This window comes from Rana temporaria, chromosome 1 (genome assembly GCF_905171775.1).
Source record: "Rana temporaria chromosome 1, aRanTem1.1, whole genome shotgun sequence".
NCBI classification, from domain to species: domain Eukaryota; kingdom Metazoa; phylum Chordata; class Amphibia; order Anura; family Ranidae; genus Rana; species Rana temporaria.
The window spans coordinates 325231972-325255252 of record NC_053489.1 but is presented as its reverse complement, the minus strand read 5'-3'; the positions used below and the strand labels follow the sequence as shown (position 1 = coordinate 325255252).

The window sequence follows — 23281 nt, the reverse complement described above, 5'->3', positions numbered from 1 at the left end:
AGTCGCGCCAGTGTAAATGGGGGGTAACTCTTTGAAAAAATTATTAGAATTCAACTGAAAAGAAAATGCACGTTAGGTAGAAATCCCATTTCTTTCTCTGTGGCTGGGTCGCATCTATGCCCCGCTGTTTAGTGTGAAAAACAAAGGGAAACTCCATGATAGAACTTTCTACTGTGTGCAGACCCAGGGCTGTAAGCAGGGTAAAAGCTGGCAACATGAGATTACTAGCAGTCAATATTTAGAAATATATGATATTTATTTCTATATGCTTATGGTATTTGAACAAATTATTATTTCACAGCCAAGTAGGAGATTTGAATTCAACAATGGATTTTTCCACCAAACACTAAAGGACACCAGCATGTACAAATGTATGTATTCAAATTTCATGCTTTGATAATTGCTTTTCCAGTGTTTTCTCCATTGAGCATTCCAATGAATCCTGCCGGCATGTTTTCAAACCCATTGGTGATATGTTCATTATACTTTAACTTGCCCTAAAAAAAAAAAACGGTTATTAAAAGGTTATATATATATATATATATATATATATATATATATATATATATATATATATATATATATATATATATATATATATATATATATATATATATATATATATATATATATATATATATATATATATATATATATATATATATATATTTTTTTTTCTGTACATTTTTCACATGCAAACATTTACAGTATATTCATTTAATAGATAACTGTACTAGTAACTGCTCCAAACGGCACCCTTAAAGTGGTTGTTAAGCCACTATAATCAATTCATGCCACCCCCTCTGTTAAATAACAATATGCGTCCCAGTGCCTGTGTTATATAAAAAGGATGCCGATTTGTATCTTTATCTCAGACTGTCTCCTGGCACTCACGTGACTCCTCGGCTTTCTCCTCTCCCAGTCTGACAGATACAGCGGGAGGGGCCGAGAATTCCCACTGATGTCAGCCAGGGAGCACAAAGGAGGAGATAGCCAAGATGTCAGCCGAAGAGGAGGAGAGGAGAGAGAGCTGAGCAGTAATGTGAGTGCCAGGAGACGCTCTGATTCGAAGTACAAATCGGCATCTTTTTTATATAGCATTGGGACACATGTTATTTAACAGAGGGGATGGCATGAATAGATTATAGTTTTTATAGCAGTGGGGGGGGGGGGGGGCTGACACAGAGCTTACAGGCAGGGGGTGAGGGGGGAGAGAAGGACAGAGCAGGGCTGTGGATGACAGAGGCAAGTAATTTGACCGCGGTGACAGGGCTCAGCAGCCGTAATAAACCGTGGTAATTTTACAGGGGGAGGGCAGACCAGCCAGGATCAGCCAAACATTTCAGGTGATACAGGGGGCTAAATTACACAGCACAAGCACTGTGCTGTATAACATACTTTAAAGGAACAGGATCCTTTTTTTGGGGGGTCACAAACAAAAAATTCAATGGAAATTCTGATCTCATATGATGGCTACACCTGATTCTTATGATCGTGGCCCACCCTCTGATGGGATTGGCTTGCCATTAACTCCTGTTGTCAATCAAAGCCAATGAGAAAAGAGCGGAGGTACAGAGCAGGGCTCCGGAGCAAGCATGCACAAGTGCCCCCACAAAGGGAGCCAGAGGGGGACCTGAGAAAAGGAGGATCACGGCTGCTGTATGCAGAACCATTGCAAAAAGCAGTATAATATGTTTGTTATTTTTTAAACAAAAATGTAACCTTTGATAGTACTGTAATATAAAATGTAGTCCATAACTTACCTCTAAAATCCATTCTAACAGCTGCTTCTGCCCTTCTTTATAGATGGGCTTATCCTCATAACTGAATATCAAAAACCCTTCCATACGAAGTTGTTTAAAGAGAATTAATGGCTGAGCATATGGCCCTGTAGGTGAAAAAAAATCAAATCAAAATCAATTCTGTATTAGGGGCAGTTTTTATTTACACCTTTTTTGTTTTGTTTGTTTTGTTATGTATTATTTTGTAATGTGTTGTTGCTGCATAACTCTGGTCATAGACATGCATTACAGAATATGCTGTACTGTACGCGGCTGTATGCGCATAAATGCAGGTACCTGCTTGTACACAGGCATATTTCTTCAAACACAAAAATTTGCATTCGAAGATATATGTGCAAATGCATGTGCAAGTATCAGCAGTTATGCTTTATAATTGTGTACAGCGTATTCTGTAAATGCATGTCTATGGGCAGAATTATGCAGCAGTTGTGGCTCCTGGGCGCTGCAAATGCAGGCTTATTTTACTCTATAGATATATATAATTTGCATACACACACACACACACACACATTTTCAGGAGTCCTTAGCCTGCTCAGGTGGGTGTCAGACAGCTAGGCTGTGGACAGTGTGTTAAAACAGCAATCCAACTCTCCTAGTACCCAGCAACACTGTATCCTGGCCTAAGCCAACAAGGCCCAGACCTAGGGCAGCACTTTGCAGGGGGGCAGCACGGAAAGAGTCCCCGCCGGCTCGCGCTACACTGTTCGTGTAGTGCCAGTCTTATGGGGCAGACTGGGCTGAGAGGCAAATTAGTCTAGCGCCCCCATAAAGCGGCAGCACTGCTTCCGGTATGCGGGAGGCTTGCATTTTGCAACTGTGGGGGGGGCGCTGCTTCTAATTTTGACTGTCCTATCATCCTGGACCACAAACCTTCCTCACTGTGCTATATGTTTTTTTGCTGCACCATTGGCATGGTTATATCTTTTTAGTTCTCTCCATAAAATTATCAGAAATTTGTGCTTAAAGTAGAACGATGGGCAACACTTTTTTGTTTTCATTTTGGATAGAGTAAGGGAGGGTTATAGCCCCTGACAGTTTATTTGTTACCATCCCTGTCTCATTGCAGAGATTTCCCTTCACTTCCTGCCCCATAGCCAAACAGGAAGTGAGAGGAAATCTTTGCAAATTAAGGGAATCCATTGCCCTCTCCCCCCCAGGCCCTCAGAACTAGAAAATTACAGGGCAGGTCCTAAACAGAACAGAGTGTGGCCTTGACAGGAAGGGGTGGGTCATATTTAAATTAAGGGTGCATGAGTTTAGTCAGTTTTTAGCTCAAGTCACAGCATACATTAAAAAAGTAAAATATATGAAAGTTGTTTTACTATATATGCAGACTGACTGCATTACAACAATAGAATAAGAGGGTTCAAGTGGGCTTTAGGGGCCTTGTTACTATGCATAGGTTGTATGTACATAAGAGCAGACATTATGTATGCAGGCACCTGCTTCCTTTTTAGTATCTGCCATGAAATGAGTAAAGCAGAGCAAACTAGACCCTACCATGACTATGACTGGATTCTACAAGGAGCAGACTATAAGGGACCAGCAGTATTTACCATGTACCCCCTGCACAGGGGTTTAGACACAGCTGTGTTCTGCCTCAGTTCTCTTACCTAGTTACTAGTAAAGATAGGAGAAAAATGCAATAAGAACACTGGCAGAAACAGCCAGGCAACTACAGTACTAAGGAAGCTGAGGAGCTGGTAATAAAGAGAGATGATTGGATGAGTCTAGGTGAAAGAGCAGCAGAGTTTGGCAAATGGAGCCAACCAGGAATTGTTGGATCCAGCCTCCATACTTTACAGGAGTTTGGCAAACAGAGCTCACATGGAGTAATTGTACCCATCTGTATGGACCTGGAAGAGTAGAGTTGGTTGTGAGTGGAACATGTCAGGAATGGAGTCGGCATCCAGGAGAAATAGTTGGGAACTTAAAAATGGATCATACTAGGTATGTTGCTGGGGTCAAGTGCAACTGGAGGAGTTTATAAGAAACTATGCCAGTGGCTAGCAGCCACTGTCAGAGCATAACAGGGGCAATGCCAGAGGCCAGGAAAGACAGGTGGAACAAACCCAGAGTGGAGGCTATGGACAGTGTGGACTAGGCAGTAGCACTGGGAGCTCAGTAATAGAAGAACACCAGTAGAAGCTTGATAAACTAGTAGAGGGCTTGGCATCACAAGAAAAAATGTTACATGGGAGTCTGTCCACTATGTACGCTGGCCATTGATGTGATGCAATCATGGCTCATTGGCCATGGCTGCAAAAACTGGGGTAAACCCAAAGGAGAGCATGGCTGGAGCCCTAGAAAACTCACCACTGGAACAGGGAATAATTGCACTTCACTGATCTCCCTTTGAATTGCAAGTCTGTGTGTTCAACTACAGTGAACTATAAATATATATACCGCGCTGTCAAAAAGGTTGTGTCTATAGCTGCCAGCACAACAATAGATCAAATTGCAAAATGTGACAAATGGGTAAAAAAGTGCAGCGCACTTGTGAGCTAAGCTACAGCTAAGTGAACGTCTCAAAACAATCATTTCCTTTTCCAATGTTTAGGGAAACCACTGGAAAATATGCATTTTCAGCTCTTTAAAGGGTCACTAAAGGAATTTTTTTTTAGCTAAATAGCTTCCTTTACCTTACTGCAGTACTGGTTTCATGTCCTCATTGTTCGTTTTTGCTTTGAAGTAGCTGTAATTCTGCTGTGATCTCCACACTTCCTGGTTGCCTGTTTCCTTATAACCATTGTACTGGGAGCTTTCTCACGGTGGTCTAAGCTGTCATTACTGTGTGTCTAAAACTCCTCAGAACCAATCAGATTCATTTTAAAAACAAAACACTGCCCTGGATTTGTTTGTTTTTGTTCTGTGAGTCTTCCCGACTCACCTCTCACCCAGAACTTCATGTATGTACCTTCAAAACCGAAAGTGAAACTAGAGGCACATTATGATAGATTAAATTCAATTTTTAATCATTTTTAAAAGGAATCAGTTAACTGTTATGTCTCTATACCCTGTAAACAGTCATTTCAGCAAAAAAATGTTTTCCTTTAGTGACCCTTTAATAACTCACCAATTCATAATCTGTGTATGAAAAGTCTATTCCAGTCTGTCCTCAAAATTATTTTTTCCTGTCTTCCTGCTATCTTTTCTCTCAAAACGCAGACTGGGTATTGACTATTTTACTCTTTTGAAAACCATTTAGGAGTATTAACCAATGCCTTTGCAGATGGTTTAGCCACCTAAATAGTAAAACTTCTCTTGTATGTGGTTTCATTCCTGTGATAATAAACAAAGAGATATTACCTGTTTGCGGAACAGAATCATTGTACATAGAGATGCAACCACACACTGCAATTCTTCCAAAACTCTTCATTTGTTGAAGAGCTACATCGCCAAACTTTCCTCCAACCTATATATGCAAAACAGAAGTAAAAAACACATCTATTTTAGACAAAAGTTATATTGTCGGCTCTGCAGAACTGTGTGCATAACTGCAAATTTGTAAACAAATATACCTTTTACTGATGGGTATTTCAGTTCCGTCCCTGACATCTGACCGCCCAAATATTAAGACCGACTGCTTGACGTGGGTTTTAAGTTGGCCTGAGCAGCCTTTTATTTAACACCCATTAACAATTCAATACAAAATAATAAAAGGTACCAAGATAAATAGCCGTGTATTGCCAGGAGGAGGACCTTTTTGGAGTCTATTAACAAATTCCTAACTAAGTTCTACCTCTGTTCCCAGCTGCACACTGCTGGCATGAGGACAGTTCCAAATTGAGCATATATATTGCCTTCCATCAAGAAACCAAGCCCCTAGTAAAACAACATCCAGCCAAAAGTTAAGTGCCACACCACCAGACGGGCCCTTATGCCCTGTACACGCGATCGGTTCGTCTGATGAAAACGGACCGATGGACCATTTTCATCGGACGAACCGATCGTGTGTGGGCCCCATTGTTTTTTTTCCCATCGATGAAAAAAAAAATAGAACCGGTTTTAAATGTTTCTTATGGTTAAAAAAACGATAGAAAAAAAAAAGAAAAAAAAAAAAAGAAAAAAGATCGTCTGTGGGGAAATCCATCGGTCAAAAATCCACGCATGCTCAGAATCAAGTCGACACATGCTTGGAAGCATTGAACTTAATTTTTCTCAGCACGTCGTTGTGTTTTACGTCACCGCGTTGGACACGATCAGATTTTTAACCGATGGTGTGTAGGCAAGACTGATGAAAGTCAGCTTCATCGGATATCTGATGAAAAAATCCATCGGTCCGTTTTCATCAGATGAACCGATCGTGTGTACAGGGCATTAGTGTAACAGTTCCAAGTCCTCCACAGACCCCACAAAGTACCTCTAACCGACAAGCTGCCATGACAAGAAAAACAACCACCCCAGCACTGTCTGCTGATCAGCTAATGAGGGTGGGGGTATAAGTTCTTTCTGTGACATCCCAGCAGCACTACTATCCGTACCAAGTGAGCAATGATCACCAATCAGGCAAGACTTCCTGTTAATACACTACCACTCAGCCTGTTAACTCTTACCCATGATTAATACTCTCTTCAGTCAAAAATCCCTCCATCTATTTAATTCCTCTGGGGCTGGATGTAAACAAAAATGCCTTATAGATTCAAATATTGGTTGTTAATTGCATGTTAGGCAAACTCTACATGGGCTTTTAGGAGGAGCTCTGTCTTGCAACTGGTCTATTGGCCCAAAATCCTCCAACCCTGCCAATCAAGATTCTAGTACACAAAGATTTGTGCTTTTTGACTGGTTGTACCCATGCATAAGCTACTTCACTTTACCCAGAGGTCAAATAAACTTCACATAGTTAACTGAAACTCTTAAAATGAAATTGGCCACAATTACTTACATTCTCAAAGTAACAATCGTAGCCCTCTGGAGATGCTGCCTTCAGTGCTTCCTCCAAAGAACTTACAGTCTTATAGTTGAATGCTTCATCAAAACCAATTTCCTTTAAATATGCAACTTTTTCATCTGAGCCAGCAGATCCAACCACTTTACAGCCCTGTTCAATAAAGATAAAACACGTAAAACTTTGAAAATAATGTCAGTAAAAAATTCAGTGAAAAACTAGTTTATAATAGCAGAATGTACTGCATATTAATAAATAATTATGGACCTTTCTTTAAAAAATGTTTACTGTGGATAATGTATACATACGGTGCTCAGAATAAATTAGTACACCCTTTTTAAAAATAAAGCCTCGTAAACACAATACGATTGTTGGCAGGGGATTGTCTGTTGACAATTGTTGTCCTAAATTCTTACCGTTAGTACGTTCCTTTTGACAACTGTTGTCCAACTTTTGGCCAACAAATGTTGAATGACAGGCTAGTAATTTTTCGTCAGACAACGGTTTGATGTCTGATTTTTGTATAGTCAGTACATAAATATATCACACAAAAGTCAAAAGTACAAACGTGCATGCTTCGAATCAATGCTCACCAAACACAAAATTAGAAGGGGCACAAAGGGTGGCACTCAAGAGCTGAAATTCCTCGTAGTACGTCACTACATTCATGTTTATGGCACGAAAATTGTGCACCGTTAGTATGCAAGACAAGATCCTGGCACACGCCCTTTTGCCAAAAATCAGACGTTCAGTTGGCCATCGTATTGTGTGTATGAGGCTTAAGATTTTAATCAATATCTCAATAAAACACAAGAACAATTTCCAACATTGACAAACCTGAGTTTTATAGAACAATTGTTTAGCTCATTACATGAAAGTAGGGTTAATAATGTAACTTAGGTTATAAGATCTTCAGTCTTACTCAAATTAATTGATGCAAAAATGAACACCCCAGAACAAAAACTACTACATCTAGTATTTTGTATGACCTCCATGATTTGTAAGGACAGCAGGAAAACTTCTAGGCATGGAATGAACAAGTTGTCGATATATTGCAACATCTATCTTTTCCCATTATTCAAGAATGACCTATTTCAGAGCCTGGATGCTAGATGGAGAGTAATGCTCAACTTGTCTCTTCAGATCTCCCCATAGGTGTTCAATTGGTTTCAGATCAGGAGACATACTTGACCACTGAATAACTTTCACCCTGTTCTTCAGAAATGCAACAGTGGCCTTAGATGTGCGTTTTGGATCAATGTCATGAAAAGTGCACGATGACCGAGGGCACGGAATGGTGGTAGCATCTTTGTCAGGTCACCTGTGGCCAGGTGACAAGTGCACCCTGTTGGGGTCAGGGATGCACCACAGGGTAGTGAACCCTATAGCCGACTGCTGCAATCAGAGAGGAAGCGTGAGCCCAAGATTCCCCAGGGTGCAGAGTCTAAGACCCAGCTTTGTGTTCACCAGAGCCTCTAGTGGTCGTGACCCCTGGGATCCCCTAGGTCACGCTCCGCAGGGAGAGAGGGGAAGCAGCAAGCAGGACAAGCGATAGTGATGGGTAAGCCGAGGTCAGGGTAACAGGCAGACAAGGGTAACCGAGGGACTGGCAAAAGGTCAGGGTCACAGGCAAACAGGAGAAGTCAGGGACGAGCCAAAAACGGTACACAGGAAGGTAATCGTAGCACACTGCAGACAGGAACTTAAGCTAACAACACGGTTGAACAGCACTGCAGACCTGTAGTGCAACAGTTAATATAGACTTCCTGGGATGGCCTGGGTGGGGCCATACAGGAAGGAGAGGTGATAAAAAGGCAACCAGAACAGAGAGTCAGGCCTCTAATGAACAGATGGATACAGGTAAGCTGCCAGACTTTATTGCATATCCATGACAATCTTCTCTTTCAATATAGAGCAGTACATCTCAACCCCTCAACCTCAACAAGCCCTCAACCGTCCACGGGAACTTTTTAAACTAGTCGCTAAGGCCATGAACCCCTCCTGCTTGGAGCCCCCTGCAAGTGAGACACAGGAATTCTGTAATGAACTATCTGACTTTATCGACAAAATCGAAAAGATTCGGGCATCAGTTCAACAGAAAAAAAACACCAACCCCACCCAGATACAGCAAGAAGAAGCAATCAACACAAAGAATGTATGATTGACGAACTTCGAGCTGGTCCCAATTACCATCGACACCACAAAAAACATCAGAAGCCTCCGAGACAACACATCACCCAATGACATCATTCCTACAAAACTTTTAAAAGAATGCACGGACATCTTGGCACCCATCCTAACGCACATCATAAACCAATCATTCAAGGAAGGGATTGTTCCGAACAACCTCAAGCAAGGCATAATAAAACCCCTCTTAAAGCGGGGGTTCACCCTATCGACAGGAAAAAAAAAAATTTTTTTTCTTTTACCTTTAAATCAGGCACTGTAGCGCGAGCTACAGTATGCCTGTCCCGAATTTTTTCCCCCCATACTCACCTTGTAGTCGTCCATCGAAGATACCGGGGAATGGGCGTGCCTCTGGAGACGGAGGATGATTGACGGCCGGCTCTGGCGCGTCACGCTTCTCCGGAAATAGCCGAAATAGGCTTGGTCTTCACGACGCGTGCGCATAGCCTGTGCGCACGCGCCGTGAAGAGCCGAGACCTACTCCGGCTGTCTTCGGGGAGAGTGACGTGCCAGGGCCGGCCGTCAATCATCCTCCCTCTCCATAGGCACGCCCATTCCCCGCGGGAGCCGGAATCTACGATGGACGACTACGAGGTGAGTACGGGGTTAAAAAAATCGGGACAGGCATACTGTAGCTCGCGCTACAATGCCTGTCTCGATGGTAACATCATGTGGGTCAGGGTGAACTACCGCTTTAAAGAAACCCAACCTCGACCCGAAAGACCCAAATCAGCGCAGACCGATAACAAGCCTCAACACGATCTCCAAGATCATGGAGAAAGCAGTAGTACAACAGCTTCAGCCCCACCTGGACGAGCACAAACTCCTAGATCCTCTACAATCAGGTTTTCGCCCAGGCCACGGCACAGAAACGGCTCTTAAGATATGGGATGATGCCCTCGAAGCAGCTGATGACGGAGAATCCTGTCTCCTAGTGCTGCTGGACCTCAGTGCAGCCTTCGACACGGTAGACCACAACATACTGATCGCATGACTCAAAGAAGTAGCAGGAGTCTCTGACGCGGCCCTACCGTGCATCTTTCCTTGAAAATCGCACTCAGACCGTGAAACTTGGAGGGTTTACATCAAAATCACGGACCACTACATGCGAGTCCCACAAGGATCGCCCCTTTCACCTGTACTCTTCAACATCTACATCCGCCCGCTCCTCAAAATCAGCAAACAGGACCTGCGCTACCACTCCTATGCGGACGACACGCAGCTTTACCTTCGAATCACCAACAAAAAAGACCAATTTCATGAACTTGGAAAGTGCCTTACACTGATTGACAATTGGATGACAGAAAACTCCCTCAAACTTAACGGATCCAAAACAGAACTACTCACCCTTCACGCAAATAGGAAATCCATTTCTAGGACCACCGGGACACCACCCTCCATCCTCGGACAAACCATCGCACCAAGCAATAAAGCCAAAAGCCTCGGAGTCACCTTTGACTCTGACATGACGTTGGATGCACAAATAGGATCAGTTGTCAGCGGTTCTCATCATCTGCTCCGAATGCTACGTAGACTCATCCCCTTCATCCCAGGAAAGGACACGGCAGTAGTTGTGGGAACGATCATCAACTCATGACTCGACTACGCAAATTCCCTCTATTTAGGACTACCAAAATACCAGATTTCACGTCTACAAGTCGTCCAGAACACGGCAGCCAGACTGGTAACAGGTAAAAAGCCGTGGGAATCAGTCTCCCCAGCCTTGAGATCCCTCCACTGGCTGCCCGTACAGGACCGGGTGACATTCAAGACACTCTGCCTCACCCACAAATGTATACAGGGGAACGCTCCCCAATACTTAAGCGAGAAAATAAAACCCTACGTCACCAAGCGCGTTCTCCGGTCAACCGACCAAAACCTTCTCCAAATTCCTAAATCCCGCTACAAATCGAAGGGAGAACGTAGATTTTCGGTCCAAGGACCACGGCTCTGGAATGCTCTACCCTCTACAATCCGCTTGGAAGAAAACCATCAGGCATTTAGGAAAAAACTAAAGACCCACCTCTTCTGAAGGACCGGAATGACTCTGGACGGGAAGCGCCTTGAGGCGATTTAGTTCGCATTTGTTGCGCTATACAAGTTACTCACTCACTCATCTGTGAATTTATGATACCATCAATGAAATGCAGCTCCCCAACACCAGCAGCACTTATGCAGCCCCACAGGACAACATGCATTTTTATTTGTACTCCTCACCTTTGCGACGCCATACAGTTTTGAAGCCATCAGTTCCAAAAACATTTATCTTGGTCTTATCACTCCAGTATAAAGAGTCCCAGCAGTCCTCTTGTTTTTCAGCATGGGCCGTGGCAAATTCCACGTGGGTTTTTTGTGCAAAGGCTTTAAGAGAGGCTTCCTTCGTGGACGACACCCATGCATGCCATTCCTCTGTGTACGCCGTATTGTGTCATGAGAAACAATCACCCCTGTTTGGCTTTCTACTTTTTTGGCTAACTGCAGTGAAATGCATGGCGATTTTCTTCAACCCATCTTCATCAGAAGACTCTCCTGTCCAGGTGTTAACTTCCGTGGATGGCCTGGATGTCTGTGAGATGGTTATAGTTCTATCTTTGTTACATTTTTATATCACTTTTGGTACAGTATTCTGACTCATAAGTAAATAAGTTGTTTTGTTTTCTTTCTCAGGCCTAGTGACATTTATATTCCATGTGGTGCCATTGCTGACAGCATGTTAAGTAACACCCATTTATAATCAACTGTCTGCTGGACACCTGTTTAATGAATAATTAGGCTCACCTGTAGTTTAATTCTTGTTAATTAGGATTTTGATGTCTAAAATTTAGCTTTGGTCCTAAGAATTTCATTAAGGGTGTATTCATTTTTGTAACATGTACTTGAATGAATTTGTTAGAAAAAAAACCTTTTTTGTGTGTGCAAATTAACAAATCTTGGTTGCAATCAATGGCCCACATTTGTGGGAGTATATTACCTCTTTTGGTGGCATGTTACCTCTATCTTCTCGCTGTCCAGGGTAATAAAAGAGAGTCTGAGAAATCCCAATGTCCACACAATACGTTTTTTTCTGTGGTTTATTGCAGAACTTGATAGGAAAAACGAAGTTAAAGGGGTGGAAGGGTAGGTAAGTTCAGGTGTATAGTTGCAAATAGGAAACACTCCTGCTTCCAGCATATACAGTTCCTTTCGTCGGCACTCTAGCCAGAGTGGGTATTGCTCACCCGGATAGGTCCCTCTCACTGGCCCAGTAGCCGGAGTAAAGTACAGTCTCTGCCACAGACCTTCGTTTAATGGAGACGCTTTCGATCCAGAATGCCCTTGACACAGGATTCAGCGCTCGGATCTCTCCAGCTCAACTTTGATAGAACTTGAATCTGACAGGCGATTACTATCAAGCCTCTCAGTGCATGGTGCATCCTTTGATGAAGTTTCCAGACCTTCTCCCAAGATACCAGCCTCTTGCATGGTCCTCTCCAGGATAAGTCCTCCCCTGGTTCCCTTCACCAAGTGGCTTCCTCCCTCCAGGATGGACAGCACAGGATCACCTTAGCAAATGTAGGTCCCAGTCTGACTACTGGGCCTACCAGGAGAAGCCTTAACTCCGGACCAGCATGGTCCCAAAGTCAAGATTCAGGACACGCACCCCAGGTCAGGCAGGCCACGAGGCACGCACGGACGACCCAGCGACCCCTACATCAATGGCGTCTGTCCCTTAAGTACCCCTCCCCGGCATGCACAGCGGGACGACCACTCCCAGCAACTCGCTGCTGAGGGGAACACCCAATACACCTTGACCTTGCTGCTGCCAGCCTTGTTCTGGGGTGGTAATGACACCCCCAAGCGAACAATGGTGGATCCTTCCAGCACAGCCAAGGCTGAAACAGAGGCTAAATTGCCCATAATTACACTTGACTGAGCCAATTAACAAATTTACAGCAGCACCTGTTCAACAGGAGCAGGGTGCTACACACACACACTGGTATAAATACTTATTATCTGCAGATTCAGGTTGTCAAAGTAGCATCATTCAATGCTGAACATTAGGACTCTCATACTGCAAAATGGTCTGGTGTACAAAATGAGTGAGAGCAATGTCACGATATTTACCTTTATCTTGGCAATTTGGCCAACAATTGTACCGACAGCACCAGCCGCTGAGTTGACAAGAAGAACTTCACCTGGCTTTGGATCACAGATTTTCTTAAGACAGATGTATGCTGTGACACTGTGTGAGAAAAATAGTCATTGCGCAGATATTAAATAAACTTCTATTATTTGTTCCCTTTTGTTATGCTAAAGAGTTTTGCTATATTTGACAACTGTGAAAAACAAACTTTAGGAAATTGCCAGAAATCTAGCTAGCTGATCATTTTTTGTATACTCCCATTTCCCTTGCAGCACTGTTATCAGTTAGCACTGTTCTCTCTGTGCACTACAAAACATCTGCCCCTATGTTATGGAGAAGTGAAGGGGAGAGAAAAGAAGAGTTCTGTAGTTTTAAAACACTATCATAGGATAACACTGCTGCTTCTCTGAAGATACAGCACGATGAGTGAGAACTGTCAGCCTAATGTAGGAGGTTTGTTACAGACAGGCTCAAATAAAATAAAGAAATAAAATGAAAAAAGGAAACAAATGGAACCACCACATCTAAGGACTGCTAATATACTAGTAGCCGGATTCAGAAAGACGGGCACATCTTTAGTTCTGTGTAGCGCATCCCATTTGCACTACGCCGACGTAACATAGTGAGGCAAGGCCAGTATTCACAAAGCACTTGCTCCCTAAGTTACGTCGGCGTAGTGCAAATGGCCCGGCGTAACTCCGCCTAATTCAAAGTAGGCATGTAGTGGTCGGGCTTCATTTAAATTAACCGTGACCCCATGTAAATGAAGGCCGTTCGTACGGCGCATGCATTCTCAGAATCACGCCGCAAATACTCAATGCTTTCGACGTGAACGTAACCTACGCCCAGCCCCATTCACATATGCTTACGCAAACGACGTAAAATCCGACGGCTGTTCCGTCGTCCATACCTTGCATGGGCTGCGCCACCTTTTTGGTGGTTTATCTTCACCCTGGCGTATGTCTTCCGTAAACGGCGTAGCTTACCGAGACGGGCGTACGTACAATCGTGAACCGACGTATCTTGCTCATTTACATATTCGACGCGTAAATCCACGTACACGCCCCTAATGGCCAGGGTAAATATGCACATAAGATACGACGGCGTAGGAGACTTACGTCGGTCGTATCTTGGCCAAATTTAAGCGTATCTGGTTTCCAGAATACGCTTAAATATACAACGGTGCTCATTCGGACTTGCGCCGTCGTAAGTCTACCTGAATCCGGCTAGAAATGTTTTTCTTGTATTTAGCAGTTAATTTTTTTTTTATATGCTAGTCGCATATCAAAAATAGAGAGGTTACTAAAGTGACAAATTCTCGTACGACAAAATAAAAAATCAGAATTGATGTCATGTGTTGTAGTGTATTCCTATTGTATTTTCGGATGAAACTGTACTGACTAAACGAACATCGTACAAGAACATTTTTCCTGTTTGTCTGATCGGATCATATCAGATAAACTGTCGTTATCAGCTCTTGAAAGCCCTGTACCAACGATCCGATTATCGTACGATCGTTTCAAAAGCTGTATTTTTCTTCCGATTTTCAGATCGTGTGTACGGGCCATTAGTCTGTAGGGTTCAATATTGAGTTGGCCCACCCTTTGCTGCTATAACAGCTTCAACTAATCTGGGAAGGCTGTCCACAAGGTTTACAAGTGTGTCTATGAGAATGTTTGACCATACCTCCAGAAGCGCATTTGTGATGGATGATGAGCGAGTTTGAGGTGGAGGAACTTCACTGACCTGCCTCAACCCGACAGAACACTATTGGGATGAATTAGACCAGATACTGTGAGCCAAGCCTTCTCATCCAACATTAGTACCTGACCTTACAAATGCACTTCTGGAAGAATGATTAAACAATCCTATAGACACACTCCAAAACCTTGTAGACAGCCAAGCTGGTATGGGACGGATGTTACTGGCGCAAATGGAAAAATCTTATTCTATATTGAATGGTTTGCTGCAATCAGAAGGGTGCAAGTCACTCAATGGTGGCTCGCCCAAAGTATAATTAATGTAATATAAGGATTGCGCTATCCTTTTAGGTGACCCTTCATCTACCTAATCATGTGCAATAAGCAAAATTAATTAGCATCTCTAAGTATCGCCTAGTGCTATTCCACCACAACTTTGACAATCCAGCAAAAGTTGTACGTATGTTTTTCTAAAAAAATAAAAAAAAATATGAAATACATAAGCATATCATACAAGTGTTAAATTTTCTAAAACGTGCACTCTTTCGAATTCACAGAACTCGTGCAAACGTTTTGGTGTTAATAAACCACAGTTAGTGTAAAAAATTTAGGGCTGTTACTGATCAACATTTGTGTTCGATTAAAAAACAAAAAACTATTAATCGACTAATTTTGATTAATTATAACGCACATACAGATCCAACTACTTTTAGCTAATCTCCTCCTTGCAGGCTGATTCCCAATGCAGCTACCAACCACTGGAAAATGGATAGCAGGATACAAAAACACGCAAAAGGCAGCGCTCAATGGGAATAGCATTAAAACTTTTATAGTCTTCAAGTCTGTAACAAAATAAATATTGCACTGGAGATAAAATCGATGTAGCTACATAAACCGTAAAAATGGTGCGAGTAATACCAAACGGTAGCAAAAGCAGTCATAAAAACATGTAGCTAAGTATGATGCTGGTATAAAAATGTGTACAACGATGCCACTGCTGATTCCAGATGAGAAGTTAACATCAGTCCGTCGGCATGTAGATGTCCCGTGAAGGGAACTATCACAACTCCCAGTGAATGGCTGTAGAATCTCAGGTTGATAGAGGGAAGTGATAGAGGGAAGTGTAACAGCCCTTGTGTGTGGCAGATAGTAAGGTCCCGCCGACATGCAGATATGAAGGCACAGCAAAGGAGCCCTTCAGATGGACACGGCGAGCCCCGCCGGTGGCCGTGATGTCACCGAATCTCCCTGAAGCTGGCAGAGAGGTGAGTACAAATCAAAATAATTTTGATCGATCAAAAAAATTAAAGATTAATCGATGAATTAAAAGTTAATTTCCACAGCCCTAAAAAAATTGTAACAAATATTAAATATACATGTGAAAGGGGATTCACATTCGCATTTTTTTTCCTCAGTTTAGGCCGATACGTATTTTACCTATTTTTGGTAAAAAAAAAAAAAAAAAAATGCAATAAGTGTTTATCGATTGGTTTGCGCAAAATTTATAGCGTTTACAAAATAGGGGAAAGTTTTTTTGCATTTTTATTAATTTTTTTTTTTTTTTACTACTATTGACGGCGATCAGCGTTTTTTTCGTGACTGCGACATTATGGCGGACACTTCGGACAATTTTGACACATTTTTGGGACCATTTAAATTGCATTGTTTATTGTGAAAATGACAGTTGCAGTTTGGGAGTTAACCACAGGGGGCGCTGTAGGAGTTAGGGTTCACCTAGTGTGTGTTTACAACTGTAGGGGGGTGTGGCTGTAGGACTGACGTCATCGATCGAGTCTCCCTATCAAATGGATCACTCGATCGATACGCCGCCACAGTGAAGCACGGGGAAGCTGTGTTTACACACGGCTCTCCCCGTTCTTCAGCTCTGGGGAGCGATCGCGACGGAGCGGCTATAAACGAATAGCCGCGCCGTCGTCCCGGATCGCTCCCCGCGGGAATCCGCCCACCGCACGGGGGGGGGGGGGGGTCCCGATCGGACCCCCCACCCGCTAGAAGGCAAGGACGTATATATACGCCCTTCTGCCTGTCCGTGCCATTTTGCGGACGTAAATAGTCGTGCGGCAGGTGTTAAGTGGTTAATCAATAAGAATTTATCCTGTGCAGTGTTCAGATACAACGTGATTTCACCACTTTCGTGATCTTCCCATCACCGCTAAAAAAGGCCTTTGCTTCATTCCCAGGATAACTACTCCTGTTTTGTATCCCCACAGCTGTCAGGTATCTTGAATATATTATTATGGCTTCTCTTTCTCTATAAAAGCTCACAGGGAAAGGATGCCCATCATAGTGTAGTAGGTAAAAAAATTTATTTGATTTAAAATACAAAGCATATATTGCACTCACATTTTAGTGTGCCTGTTTGCCAGTACCAAGCTTCTCCAGCCGTGTATGCAACCATATGAGAGAAATAGCGTTCCTCTACTTCGTTCCCCCTGAACCTCTCTTGATTGGTATGGTATCCCGTGGGTATCAGCAGCCTCTACGCGTTCCGCAAGATATATTGCGTCCTCAGGAAGCTGCTGTACTTTTATTGTGCTCTATATTTATACCCCATTATGGCCGACTGTAATTTGGAGGTTCCCGCCAATTTCCCACCCTGGAAATGGGCGGACCGGAAGTCATCTCGCCACCATTTTTCTTGTTGGAACCACCACCCTAGTTACCCCACATTCCCTTTCCTGTCTTGTATCAATGGGTTTTTTTGTATCAGATCGGAGCTTATTTCCCCCTCCTCACGCCACATAGATCGTGTCCTGTTTAGAGCCGCCCCTGTCCCGTATGCAGTCCTCTATCTCCAGGGTCGGAAGACACCAATCCCGTCTGGCCGGATGTTGTTATTCCGCCAGACCGGATATAGCGTCTCCGCCATCTTAACTTCTCCTGTTCCCTTACTTTCTCCGGTCACATGACAGGAAATCTATTGTTTGCCATTTTGGTTAATGGCAATGCTTGCCCTGGCTTTGCGTGTGTCCCATGCTTTCCTCCACTCTCCTTTCTAACATCACCACGCTGACAGGTCCCGTATCCTCATATCGCACACACGCCTGGGTCACTTTTACAGTGTATAAACAGCAGTACATATATAAATAGAACTTTATTTTAAAATGCTTTACTAAAATAAAATCTTAAAATATATATACAATATATGTGTATATAAACCTGCATATATATATATATATATATATATATATATATATATATGAAAAAGGCATTCAGGCTAGCAATTCCCTAACACTTTTTTCTCACTACTTGGGCGTCCGCTGCCATCTATGGAAGCATCTGTTTTTAATGAATGGATTTTAAACTAATTAAAACAAAATTAAAATATTGATAATAAAAATAATAATAAATACAAATAAAAATATAAATAAAATTCAAAAAAATATATTATAATGAAAAAATAAATAAATCTAAATAAAATTAAAATACAATTATTTTTAATAATTATCTATGAAGCAGTTGACGTCCAGTTCTACATTCATCCAGTATGGTTTCATTGTATTTAATTTAAATATCCAGAATGTTTCATTGCAGGAGATTTCCCTCTGCATATTTGAATTTCTCCAGTTTTTCTCCATAAAATAGGACATAGAGATAGAAACTCCCTACTCCAGAGCAAGAACAGAGAGAAAAAAAGAGAAGGAAAGAATCCCATTCATAACAGGATTCAACACACAATATAAAAGAGTGGAAGGAATTGTAAAGAAACACTGTCCAATCACCTGCAATGACCCACAATTAAATAAAATACTTCCCCCCAAACCCAACATTTATTTACAGGTGAGCTTGACGGATACGTGATGTCATAGTAAAAAATGTCCCGGATCCACCCCAGAAAATAACATTTTTTTACCAAAAGGGATTTTATAGATGTGGGAAGTGTAAACCTTGCAAACTCACTAACAGAACAAATAAAAAGGTTCTGGGATTTCAATCAAATGCAACGAAACAGAAATATAAAATTGACAAGCTAATAACATGCCGAAGTACACATGTCACCTACCTTTTGGAATGTAGTTGCGGGCTCCAATATGTGGGGAGGACGAAAAGAGCCATCGGTCAGAATAGGGGAGCACGTTAGAAATATAAAAAGAGGATACGAATATCATAGCGTCTCCAGGCACTTCAGGGACGTACATCAGAAAGTACCCAAACACCTCAAGTTTTATGCCATAGAATAGAAAAAAACTGGAGAAATTCAAATATGCGGAGGGAAATCTCCTGCAATGAAACATTCTGGATATTTAAATTAAATACAATGAAACCATACGGGATGAACGTAGAACTGGACGTCAACTGCTTCATAGACAATTATTAAAAATAATTGTATTTTAATTTTTAATTTTTAGATTTATTTATTTTTTCATTATAATATATATTTTTTTGAATTGTATTTATATTTATTTTCATTATTTTGATTATTTATTATTATTGTTATTAATATTATCATTTTCATTTTATTTTTATTATTAATATTTTAATTAGTTTAAAATCCATATTTTTTTCATTAAAAACTAGGGCTGGGGAAATTAAAGATTAATTCCGATTAATCTTTAATTTTTTTGATCGATCAAAATTCTTGACGTCACCGGACAGCTTGGACAGTGAGACTCAGGCCGCGTACACACAGTCGGACAAAACCGATGAGAATGGACCGAGGTTCAGTTTCATCGGTCCAAACTGACCGTGTGTATAGCCCATCAGTCTGTTTTCCTTAAAGTTTTAAAACATGCTTTAAAATCGAACCGATGGACCGCTGCCCGATCGGTCGAAACCGATGGTTAGTACAAAAAGCATCGGTTCAAAACCAGCGCATGCTCAGAATCAAGTCGACGCATGCTTGGAAGCATTGAACTTAGTTTTATTCAGCACGTCTTGTGTTTGATGTCACCGTGTTCTGACCCGATCGGTTTTTGGAACGATGGTGTGTACGCACATCAGACCATCAGGCCACTTCAGCTGTGAACCGATGGAAATGGCCCGTCGGACCATTCTCATCGGTTTGGAACGACCGTGTGTACGCGGTCTTACCCTGCTGGATGTGAGAAAACTGCACCCATTGGATTGAGGTACCTTTGCATCTGTGGAGCAGGAGGATGCATCAGGCTCCATCAGGGGAAGGGGGCAAAAATAACCATAGTTTTCCTGTCCTAAGCAGTTTTGTGCAGACAATTCTTTGTGTATCGGCAACATCTGTTCCGTGCGAAAGACTGTTCAGTTCTTCAGGGTTTATTGTCAATAAAATGCGAAAATGTAAACACTCTGGTATGTCTGCGTGATTGGCTAAAGTGATGCCTTCTTGCCTACTATAAAGTGACTGACAGTCAATATACTAGATAAGTTTTATAATTAAAGTTAAACTAACTTTCTACGTTTTTGTTAAAGTTTAATAAGAAAAAATTACTTGCGTCAGTGCTACATTCTGAATTTAAAATGTATTTGTGTGAACTGTGAAGTTAAGTCATGGATTATGGAAATTAACTAGTGTCATGTGATTGTATATAGTGTACACCACATTTACCACTGACTAATGGAGCGTTGCAATGCAAGAAGATCAGCTAAAAGTAGTTGGATCTGTATGTGCGTTATACTTAATCGAAATTAGTCGATTAATCGATTAAGAAAACGATTAATCGAACACGAAAATTTTAATCAGTAACAGCCCTATTAAAAACAGATTCCATAGATAGCAGCGGACGCCCAAGTAGTGATAAAAAAGTTTTAGGGAATTGCTAGCCTGAATGCCTTTTTAAATTTATATATATATATATATATATATATATATATATATATATATATATATATATATATATATATATATATATATATATATATATATATATATATATATATATATATATATATATATACACACATACACATACACACTACACACATAGGTTTATATACAGTAGGTGACTGTAATATTGTGTCAATCTCGCTCCCGTTCTCGGCGAGATTGACCACCTACGAGCCCAATCGCGGGAGCCAGCGCCAAGCTGGCTTGCCGCGATGGAGACAAAGCCGTCATAGAAGCGACGGGAGATCCGACTTGGATTCCCACCAATTCTAGCTGCAGCGTTTGGTATGACTCCTGAGAGGGAGAACACCACGCCAAATTTTAAATAAAAAACCTGACATGGGTTCCCCACCCCCCAGGAGCATACCAGGCCCTTAGGTCTGGTATGGGTTGTAAGGAGACCCCCCCTATGCCGAAAAACCGATGTGGGGGGGTCCCCCCACAATCCATACCAGACCCGTATACAAAGCATGCTACCCGGCCGGCCAGGAAAGGAGTGGGGACGAGCGAGCGCCCCCCCTCCTGAGCCGTACCCGGCCGCATGCCCTCAACATGGGGGGGTTGGGTGCTCTGGGGCAGGGGGGGGCACACTGCGGCCCCCCCACCCCAGAACACCCTGTCCCCATGTTAAGGACAGGGCCTCTTCCCGACAACCCTGGCCGTTGGTTGTCAGGGTCTGCGGGCGGAGGGCTTATCGGAATCTGGGAGCCCACTTTAATAAGGGGGCCCCCCAGATACCAGCCCCCCACCCTAAGTGAATGAATATGGGGTACATCGTACCCCAACCCATTCACCTGGAGGGGCCCCCCTGTCTTCTTTAGCTCTTACCAGGGGGGCTTCTTCACTGCCGTCTGGTTCTCTTCCGCTCTCCGGGGGTCTTCTCAGCTCTCCGGGGTTCTTCTCCACTCTCGGGGGGTCTTCTCTCTTCTCCGCTCTCGGGGGGTCTTCTCTTCTCCGCTGTTGACTTGGCGCACCCCGGTTCTTCTCCCGCTCTCCGGTGCCTTTTTCCTTCAGGGCTGGCCGCCGATATCTTCGTGTTAGCTCAGTTACTAGCGGGGGCCAGCCCGCTCTTCTGTGACGTCCTCTTCTCTTCTTCTGCCTTCTCCCGATGTTGACACGACGCCTCTTCTCGCTGCAATGACGGGTGCGCGGTTTGCATCCGACTTATATAGGCCTCTCTTATGATGTCACAGTCCCATCATGCTCCGGTACCTACCCACGTGGTACCTACAAATGTGGGTAGGTACCGGAGCATGATGGGACTGTGACATCATAAGAGAGGCCTATATAAATCGGATGCAAACCGCGCACCCGTCATTGCAGCGAGAAGATGCGTCTTGTCAACATCAGAAGAAGGCAGAAAAAGGTCACAGAAGAGCCGGGCTGGCCACCGCTAGTAACTGAGCTAACACACGAAGATAGCAGCGGCCAGCCCTCAAGGAGAAGGCACCGGACAGCGAGCGGGAGAATAACCGGAGAGCGGAGAAGATAGAAGACCCCCGGAGAGTGGAGAAGACCCCCCCGGAGAGCAGAAGAGAACCAGACGGCGGTGAAGAGCAGAAGAGAACCAGACGGCGGTGAAGAGCCCCCCCCCCTGCTAAAAGCTAAAGACAGGGGGGCCCCCGGAGCAGACTAATAAATTATTTTAAAAACCCTGTGTCGTGTGTTTATTTACTTTTACACTTTGCCTCCAGGTGAATGGGTAGGGGTACGATGTACTCCATATTCATTCACTTAGGGTGGGGGGCCGGTATCTGGGGGCCCCCTTATTTGAGGGGGCTCCCAGATTCCCATGAGCCCCCCGCCTGCAGACCCCTACAACCAACGGCCAGGGTTGTCGGGAAGAGGCCCTGTCCTTATCAACATGGGGACAGGGTGCTCTGGGGGTGGGGGGGCCCCGCAGTGCACCCCCCTGCCCCAGAGCACCCAACCCCCCCATGTTGAGGGCATGCGGCCTGGTACAGCTCAGGAGGGGGGGCGATCGCTCGTCCCCACTCCTTTCCTGGCCGGCAGGGTAGCGTGCTTTTGATACGGGTCTGGTATGGATTGTGGGTGGATTGTGGGGGACCACCCAAGTCGGTTTTTCGGCGTGGGGAGGGGGGTCTCCTTACAACCCATACCAGACCTAAGGGCCTGGTATGCTCCTGGGGGGGAACCCATGTCGGTTTTTTTTATTTAAAATTTGGCGTGGAGTTCTCCCTCTCAGGATGCATACCAAACGCCGCAGCTAGAATTGTCGGGAACCCAAGTCGGATCTCCCGTCGCTTCTGACGCGCTCGCTGGAATGTGCTTTGTCTATTCCAGCGAGTGCGAGATGTCGGCACCCTGTCGCCAAGAATCAGCGCGATGCTGTCGTGTTAGAAACACATTCTCGGCAACATGTACTGTACACATATATTTTATATATATTTTAAGATTTAATTTTAGTAAAGCATTTTAAAATAAAGCAAAGTTCTATTTATATATGTACTGCTGTTTATAAACTGTAAAAAGTGACCCAGTCGTGTGTGCGATATGAGGATACGGGACCTGTCAGCGTGGTGATGTTAGAAAGGAGAGAGGAGGAAAGCACGGGACACAGCATTGCCATTAACCAAAATGGCAAACAATAGATTTCCTGTCATGTGACTGGAGAAAGTAAGGGAACAGAAGAAGTTAAGATGGCAGAGATGCTATATCCGGTCTGGCGGAATAACAACATCCGGCCAGACGGAATTGGTGTCCTCCAACCGCGGAGATAGAGGGCTGCATACGGTA

General features: G+C 43.3%; 1 protein-coding gene across 4 annotated transcripts in view; it reads right to left on the bottom strand.

Moving 5' to 3' along the window:
* Positions 1-231: 231 nt before the first annotated feature.
* The window catches only part of LOC120945897 (prostaglandin reductase 1-like), a 70953-nt gene continuing 47903 nt past the window's right edge, over positions 232-23281 (bottom strand). For all 4 annotated transcript variants that reach the window (XM_040360462.1, XM_040360471.1, XM_040360454.1 and 1 more), the window contains 5 exons: positions 12985-13102; positions 6691-6846; positions 5112-5217; positions 1764-1888; positions 232-497 (listed from right to left, as the gene is read on the bottom strand). In XM_040360462.1, coding sequence (XP_040216396.1) covers positions 387-497; positions 1764-1888; positions 5112-5217; positions 6691-6846; positions 12985-13102 — 616 coding nt within the window. In that variant the 3' untranslated portion in view covers positions 232-386. The remainder of the gene's footprint in view (positions 498-1763; positions 1889-5111; positions 5218-6690; positions 6847-12984; positions 13103-23281) is intronic.